General features: G+C 38.1%; 1 protein-coding gene across 1 annotated transcript in view; it reads left to right on the forward strand.

Annotated features, from left to right (window-relative positions):
• Window positions 1-8909, forward strand: part of RAD9B (RAD9 homolog B (S. pombe)) — a 29449-nt gene that overhangs the window by 6401 nt on the left and 14139 nt on the right. The window contains exons 5-6 of the mRNA XM_010841366.1: window positions 5360-5459; window positions 8107-8213. Coding sequence (XP_010839668.1) covers window positions 5360-5459; window positions 8107-8213 — 207 coding nt within the window. The remainder of the gene's footprint in view (window positions 1-5359; window positions 5460-8106; window positions 8214-8909) is intronic.

Genomic DNA, 8909 nt, shown 5'->3' on the forward strand with positions numbered 1-8909 from the left:
TGTTGAGAAAAAAAGCTTTAAGCCAACTTTTTCACTTTCCTCTCTCACTTTCATCAAGAGGGTTTTTAGTTCCTCTTCACTTTCTGCCATAAGGGTGGTGTAATCTGCATATAGGATTTTGCATGGTTAAACATATATAGCATGATAATAAAGAGCATGGACTCTGGAGGCTCCAAGGTCTGGGGTGGAAACCTGCACTGCTGCTTCCTTGCTGAGACACTGGGCAAATTATTTTACTTTGTGCCTCAGTTTCCCTTATGTAAAATGGGGACAATAGTAATACAAGCCTCTAGGGTTTTTGTGAAGATTCAGTGAGTTATAGGAAGTTATAGCTCTGCAATGTTTAAAGAAATACCTGGCATAGTTTCAAATAGGTATCACTAGTACTAAGTTTTCAGTTTCTTAAGTATGTCTCAAGTGACTTGATTAATGTCCAATACATATTTGTGATTGGTAGATTTTTAATAGCTTTTGTTGGGAAATTGTATGAGTTAGGATGCTCTAAGTTACAAGTAACAGAAAGAAAGGAAAAACACCCAGAAAATCCAACTCAAACTGATTTAAAACGGTAAAGAGGAATTTTGGCTCATATAAGCTAAAAGTTCAAAATTAGATCAGAGGGGTGGTTTGGTCCAGGCTGCAGCAGCTGCTTCTCCTTCTCCTTCCTTTTAAAATTCTCTCAGCTCTACATTCCTCCATGTGATTTATACTAAGTCCAGCTTCTCTTATGAACTTTTAATAATAAGGTGACTTCTAGCAGCAGCTGTTGGGGCCACATGCTTGCTCTTTCATATAAGAGGAGTGAGAGTTATACCTCATACACGCATTGAGCAAAAGTACTTGGCTTGGCTCTGGTTGGACCAACCTAAACTAATCCTGGGGGACCACAGGAATTCCATTCTCTAATTGCCTTGGCTTATTGCCATATCTGGACCAAATTCAATCACAAGGGAGATAAGATTACATCAATTGATTTATACCAGTGAGGGCCCACAAGAGATGCTTGAAGTGAAGTTGGTGCCTCCCAAACCTCATGGCGGCTACACAGCAGGGACGGATGGCTCAGGAAGGAAGGGGAACAGAGGCGATAGATGCTAGTATAGTAATTGGGGTAAATATTAATACTTATATATTTCCCAAACTGTATGTACTCAGGAAATTATGCTTGCAATTTTATTTATGTAATCTGGCAGGAAAACAGTGTTCAAATTTAGTTGAGAAAAATCACCTGGGCAGAGATATCCAATAAATTGCTAGAAATACATATTTGGAATTTGGGAAGAAATGAAGGACAGTGAAGTGAATTTGGCTCTCTTCAATGATAGAAAACAGTTGTGAAAATATGAGCCACTAAAAAAGACCAATTTCTCTGACTCTAACCAGAAGTAGTTCCCAGAATGGTGATTTCTTAGAGTATTTAGCATCTATTAATGGAAAAAAGTTGATTTATATCATCAAGAACCAAGATTCATATGAAATATCCACCTGCCTAATAATAATTCTGTCAACTCTCTGTATTTTCATTTGTACAAGTCCCTGAGTAGCTAAAAATGAGTCAGTGAGTTGTCCCTGAAGAACATGCTCTGCTGATCTAAAGTGCCTGCTACTAAGTTCTGTTCTGATCAAGAAAACAGGTCTCCAACAGAGAGGGGATTCCCTAAGAGGGGGGCACTGGCTATTTGAGTGAAGATAAAACCCTGATTTGTACATGTATATTAATGATGTGGTGTCAAGAGGGCAGGATTCCCACTTAAGGGTTTTAAGATTTTTTGACAGGGCATTTACAGATCTACTCATGACTAAACTTTGGTAACAGTAAATATAAAGGAATTAGGAGCATTGGCCGACTTGTAAGATTTTTGAGCTATCACTAACCTCTGAAATTCCAAACTCCACAAATGGAACATCAAAATAATGCTTATTCCTTAGCTGTGCCTCTTCAGGTCTGAGAGAGTTCTCTGGAGCCACTGAAGGAAGTTGCAAATTGAGTTATGAAATGGCAAGCAGGATTCTATCATAGCATCAGGTACTCCATTGCTGGGGGCAGATGGTACAGACCAGTGCCTTCAAGCGGTCCACGGACTGGTGGCTGGACCTCAGACTGTTTGTTGCTGGTCTGTGAGAAGATAAGGAACTTATGCCAGAATTTAAGTCAACACTGCTAAGCCTTCTATTTAGTTCAGCTGTTTTGTTTTCATTGTTGTTTCAATAATAAGACTTTCTTAAGGAAGGAAGAAATTCTGGTGAAAATTCCTTGTCTCATTATAGTCCAGTACTTTGTGCAGCACTAGAAAAAGTCAGTAAAGGACACAAAGTAAACAGGACTTTAAATTTTTATCCCATTTGCATTCTGTCACGGAAAATTATTAAACTAGAAGGCTAGAAAAAAATGCAATGAAGAAGTACATCAGGCCAAGTTACTTTATTTTTTTAAAGATTGATTTATTTGTTTTTGGCCACGCTGGGTCTTCATTGCTGCATGGGTTTTCTCTAATTGCAGCGAGCAGGGGCTACTCTCTGGTTGTGGTGCTTCTCATAGTGATGGCTTCTTTTGTTGCAGAGCATAGGCTCTAGGTGTGTGGGCTTCAGTAGTCGCAGCACGAGGGCTCAGTTGCAGCTCAAGGGCTCTAGATAGAGCACAGGCTCAGCAGTTGTGGAGCACTGGCTTAGCTATCCCGCGGCATGTGGGATCTTCCTGACCAGGGATTGAACCCGTGTCCCCTGCATTGGCAGGCAGGTTCTTCGCCACTGGACCACCGGGGAAGCCCCCAACCAAGTTGGTTTTAAAAGGGTACAATGGATGTACTTGGGAGAGAAAAGGTGAAGAGGAAAGGAAGGTCTTGCAGGTGCTGGCCCCACATCTGGGTACATTTCCAATGGTCAGAAATGGGAGGGCATTCTACTATGAGGAAGCAGTATGATCAAAGGCCTAAACTGAAAGTGTCTTGTTTGTGTTAACGAAAAAGGGGAAGGAAGCAAGCAGCAAGAGAAAGAGCCTCAGGGATGACAAAGAAATAAGGCATTACTTGGACATCCTTGGTAATACCAATACAATATTCACCTGAGTCAGATATTTGTTACAGAGGTATGATTGTGCTTGTATATGCATGGACTGTTCCTGGAGAATACCTGAGAAACCGGTGACAGTAGTTACTCTGAAAAGGGTGCTAGGGTGGCAGGAGTCAGAGGTGGAGGGTGACTAACTTTCATTGTCTATTTTTGGTAGTTTTTAAATGTTATGCCTTGCGCATCTATTGTTTCCTATTATGTATCCATCTTAAAAGTAACTTGAAAATATTTTTTTAAATAAGATATGCCAACTTGTGAGCTTCATATCTTTCCAAAATAGCAGCCACAATACTACCTTTAAAATAGGTCAGATTATGTCACTCCAGCTCAAAACTCTCAAAAAGCTCACCATTGTACCAAGGTAGAAGCTGAAGATTTTACAACAGCCTATGAGGTCCCACATGATCCAGGAGTCCCAGGCATGCTTTTTCCTCAAGGGCTGGGCTGCTGTCCCCTCTGCCTAGCAAGCTCCCTCTCCAGACAGCGCATGGTTTGATCTTTTGAAGACCTCCTTCAGTCTTTGCTCAAATGGCATTTTTTCCATGAGGTCTTTCTTGAACTCCCTATTTAAAATTCTACCCTCACCACTGGCACTCCCCAGCTCCCTTTCTGCCATTTTTTTTGTATTCCTGTGTACTTACTACTTTGTGACATGTGTGCATGAGTGCTAAATTGCTTCAGTCGTATCTGACTCTGTGCGACCCTATGGATTGTAGCCCGCCAGGCTCCTCTGTGCATGGAATTTTCCAGAGAAAAATATTGGAGTGGGTTGCCATGACCTCCTCCAAGGGATCTTCCCGACCCAGGGATCGAACCCATGTCTGTCTTCTGCATTGGCAGGCAGGTTCTTTACCGCCAGCACCACCTGGGAAGCCCACTATGTGATACACCAATTGTTTCATTAATACTTGTTTTCTTAGTGTGTACCTCTCTTTACTAGAATCTAAGGTTTGTGAGGTCTAAGATTTTTGTCCAAGTTGTTCACTGGTCCATAGCTCCCAAATCTTTCTTGTGTGGTAGATTACAAAAAAAAAAAAAAAACCTCATAAATTATCTGCAGGCCTTCCCTTCAAAAGCTGAAGTCTGTTTCCCCACTTCAAATCTCAGCTGGCCTTGGACTTGCTTTGATATCAGTAGAATGCACTAGAATTGATGTGTGAGTTCCAAGCCTAGGCCTCAAGAGGCCTGTCAGCTTCCACTGTTAAACTAAGAACATTTCCATCAACACGAGAATAAGCATAGCCTGTGTAGACACCTGGAAGATTGGAGACCATGTGGTGTGAGGCCCCAGCCATCCAAACTGTCCCAGTGTCCCAAATGTGAGGCCTCAGATATGAACGTGAGGCCATTCAAAACGATCCAGCCACAGTGAAGCCAGCCCAAACCAGAGGAGCCACTTAACTGAAATGTGAAAAATAACAAACACTTGTTATTTTGAGTCACTGTATTTTTGATGATCATTAAAAACTAATTGATCAGCCTGGCAGACAGTAAGTGCTCAGTAAATATTTATGAAAATAATAAATATTGCTGTTATTAATTCAGTTAAAAAATAAGTTAAGAAATGCTATTTATAGTGAATCATTTTGATTCTCATTGTAACATTATTATGCTGTAGAAAGTTGTAGCCTACCTGGATTTTATTATATGGGCTCTATGTTCAAACTTAGATTCAGAAAAAAAGAAAAAGATAAAGTCTGACTGTACTTGTTAAAACAGCTTAGCCTTGAAGTCATTTAACCAAGCTCAAGCTATAGCTTCCTCTTCTGAGATTAAGTGCCTACCCCATAGAGATATTGAGAGGATCAGAGATAATGTCTGTGCAATGAATACTGTAGTTGTGGGTACACTGGATGATAGCTATCAGTGCTCCACACTCCTCTCATCCTCTCAGGGAAAGAACATACAGATTCAATGCTCAGGTTTTATGTTCAAAGGTCCCATCCAGAAATACCAGCCTTGGTTGAAAAATTCTGAAAGAGAATCATAGATATATGATTGGTAGTGGGCCATTACCATTTTACACACAATTTAAGAAGTTACCCATATTTCAAAAGAATGTGGGAACTCTGCTGCCTGTTTGGAGGGTGTGACGTGTTACATGGTGTCCACTAGGGAGCGATAAACACATTCATTTAGGATTAGTGTTTCTTGTAACCTATGTGCACCTGCTAGATAGTAAATATTACTTTAATTTTATCATTTTAATCTGAACTTAAAAGTGTAAAAGTCTTTAAAAATTTTGATTTTGCACTTAAAATTATTAATGGATTGCTTTATTATTTTTAAGGTATTAAAAAGATTCATAATGTGTGTTTTCAAGAAAGTCGGCCTTTGCAAGTTATTTTTCAAAAGAATATGTGTGCTAATACACTAGTGATTCAGCCAAGGTAATGAGTTCTCTGTTGTTTTTTTCCTGAATATAGTATGGTCACAGAGTAAAGAATTAATGCCCTAGAACTTTTAAATCAAGTACATTTTTTAAAGCTAACATTAGACTTGGAGAAATCACCTTACAGGATCAAGAGGAAACCTGAAGAAAGATAATAGTAGATAATAACTGCCTAATGGTAGAAATAATCATTTATTGGCCAAGAAAGTTCTAGAACTATCCCATCAGTGGCTTGCTACATCAAGTGGTATTAAGAGAAAAATATATTATTTGATAACACTTTGCATTCATATGATGCTTTCTATAAGACACTGTATGTCTCAAAACAGGCAGCATGAGGAAATTGTAACAGATTTTATGTGATTGATTTTATCCCTGTTTGTTGTTTTTTTCCTAGAAAATGAGTGAGATATATTTGTCAGTGAGGGGGAATTCAATTTTTCAATTAAACCGTAGCATTAAACATTAATTATTTTGTAAGCCAAAAGATATTTTACCCTTCAGTTCAGTTCAGTTCAGTTCAGTCACTCAGTCGTGTCCGACTCTTTGTGACCCCATGAACCGCAGAACGCCAGGCCTCCCTGTCCATCACCAACTCCAGGAGTTCACTCAAACTCACATCCATCGAGTCGGTGATGCCATCCATCCATCTCATCTTCTGTCGTCCCCTTCTCCTCCTGCTCCCCATCCCTCCCAGCATCAGAGTCTTTTCCAGTGAGTCAACTCTTCGCATGAGGTGGCCAAAGTACTGGAGTTTCAGCTTTAGCATCATTCCTTCCAAAGAACACCCAGGGCTGATCTCCTTTAGAATGGACTGGTTGGGTGTCCTTGCAGTCCAAGGGACTCTCAAGAGTCTTCTCCAACACCACAGTTCAAAAGCATCACCCTTACTGTTTTTTAAATTACAAAAGAAATACATACTCCTTGCAGTGCATCTAAAATTTATAGAAAAGTGCAAAGATGTAAAATGAAAGTCTTTCTCCTCTACTTACCCCATTTATTGCACTTGGCAGGCGTAACATCTGTTAACAGTTTGGTGTATATCTTTTTACATCTTCTATTTATAGTCAGTTTGTCTATAACTTTCCCTCTCCCTGTATCTATGGATACCTTTCTCTCTTTCAAAATTGTATCGCATACTTTGTCATTTAGTTGCTAAGCTGTGTCCAGTTCTTTTGCAACCCCATAGACTGTAGCCCACCACGCTCCTCTGTCCATGGGATTTTCCAGGCAAGAATACTGCGATGGAGTGCCATTTCCTTCTCCAGTGGATCTTGCTGACCCAGGGATTGAACCCACATCTCTTGCACTAATAGGCAGATTCTTTACCACTGAGCCACTTGGGAAGCCGACAACACATATTGAGTCCTGGAAATGAAACTGCTGTGTCAAAGGCTTACACAAATTTTAAATTTGCATACATATGGACTAGCAAATTGCTATCTGAAAAGTTTGTGCCAATTTACATTCCTACCAAAAGTGTAGGAGAATCCTTTCAAGTAAAGGATTATGATTAATCTTCAAAAATTTTACCAACCTGTTTGGTAGAAAATGGCATTTTAGTTGTTCTTTACTATGTCTGTTTTATTACTAGGGAGCTTGAGCATCTTTTTACATTTATTAGAAGTTTGTATTTTTCTTTTTTGAATTGCACATTCATGTTGTCATTTTTTGTATTAGCTTGTTTGATATCTTGTACAAAACCTCTCCCTTAACACTGGAAAAGTTCCCAGATTAATTTGGTAGGTGTTCCTGACATTTTGGCATTGAGAAACACTACTAATCTAAGGTGTAGCATCAGGTTAACACCAACATTACAGAAATTCTAAGAATCTCATTTTTATCTAACCTCACTTCGATTTAAAAAATAAACCAGAACTTTTAACTTTAAAACTTTTTAACTTTAAAAAGATTTTAGATTTTAAAAACTTTTAGAACTTTTTAACTTTAAAAACTTTAAAAAGATAAATAAAACTTTAAAACTTTAAAAAGATTTTAGATTTTAAAAACTTTTAGAACTTTTTAACTTTAAAAAGATAAATAAAACTTTAAACTTTAAAAAGATTTTAGATTTTAAAAACTTTAAAACTTTAAAAAGATTTTAGATTTTAAAAACTTTTAGAACTTTTTAACTTTAAAAAGATAAATAACCTAACTAAAAAAAATGGGCAAAGGATTTGAATGGACATTTTTCCGAAGAATATACGCAAATGGCCAACAAGCACACGAAAATATGATCAACATCATTAGACCTTAGGGAAATGCAAACCATACAGCTTTAAATCTGTGAATTGTGTAGAATATGAATTGTATCTCAATGAAGGTGTTTTTAAAAAGGGAACCCAGGATGAAAGGGCATTTGGGATGTCAGGACAACCTGGACCAGGGATTGAACCCAGGCCCCAGCAGTGAAAGCATGAGTCCTAACCACTGGAACACCCTGGAATTTCCAATGGTGTAGTTTTAAGATATACGAAAAATATAGCACGTCACGTGGAAGAATAGAGATAAGTCTTTTGGGTAGATTTTTCTAAATTCAGGACAGTTCAACTATTTATTTCCAGATTAAAGATTTGAGTTCCATTTCATAAGATAATTTATTTCTGTTCTTCAAATAGTGTAATATTGTTCATTGCATTTTATAGGGTACTTGCTGAGGCAATTGTTCTTTTTACATCGAGTCAAGAGGAAGTTACTCTTGCTGTTACTCCACTGAAGGTTTGCATTAAGAGTTCTAATGAGGAATCAATGGGTAAGGATTATATCTGTCACTGTGCTTTGATGGAATATTACTTCCTGGCTTTCCTGATTACTCTATGGTTATACAGTAAATATTACTGGCATAATATTTATTCTTTACTAAAAGGCAGTAAAAGTAAAACATAGAAAGATCATCAAAATTTTCAAGAGACCAAAGAATTTTGTCAACCAGTAATTAAAATACTTGGCTGTGAAATTCAAATTGTTTTAAAATTAGAATGGTTACTGAGAAAAATATTTTTTCAGTTAAAATTTTAAGGTCTATTTCTTATCCTTTGTATTTAGCATAAAGGAAGGGAAGAGGCCAGCCATCTAATTGAGATGATATTTGACCACATAAAAAGGAAAATTAAGTTAGAAATGTAAGATATTCCAGATGGCAAATATATAGGGCAGAAAATGTGAATATTTCTTTAGTTCACTCTTCCAAGAGTTATCCAGATGGAATGGAGACACTACGGCATGATTAAATCTGGAGTTTTGCTCTTAAGGAAATTTACTAGGGTATTTTTGGCATAAGCTGTTTGAGATTCTTTGACCTTGGATAATATTTGCGGGATGATAGCAGTAAAGAGTCTGACACGACTGGAGGACTTCACTTTCACTTTTCACTTTCATGCATTGGAGAAGGAAATGGCAACCCACTCCAGTGTTCTTGCCTGGAGAGTCCCAGGGACGGCCTGGCGGG

The sequence above is a fragment of the Bison bison genome, unplaced genomic scaffold (genome assembly GCF_000754665.1).
Source record: "Bison bison bison isolate TAMUID 2011002044 unplaced genomic scaffold, Bison_UMD1.0 scf7180017864160, whole genome shotgun sequence".
NCBI classification, from domain to species: domain Eukaryota; kingdom Metazoa; phylum Chordata; class Mammalia; order Artiodactyla; family Bovidae; genus Bison; species Bison bison.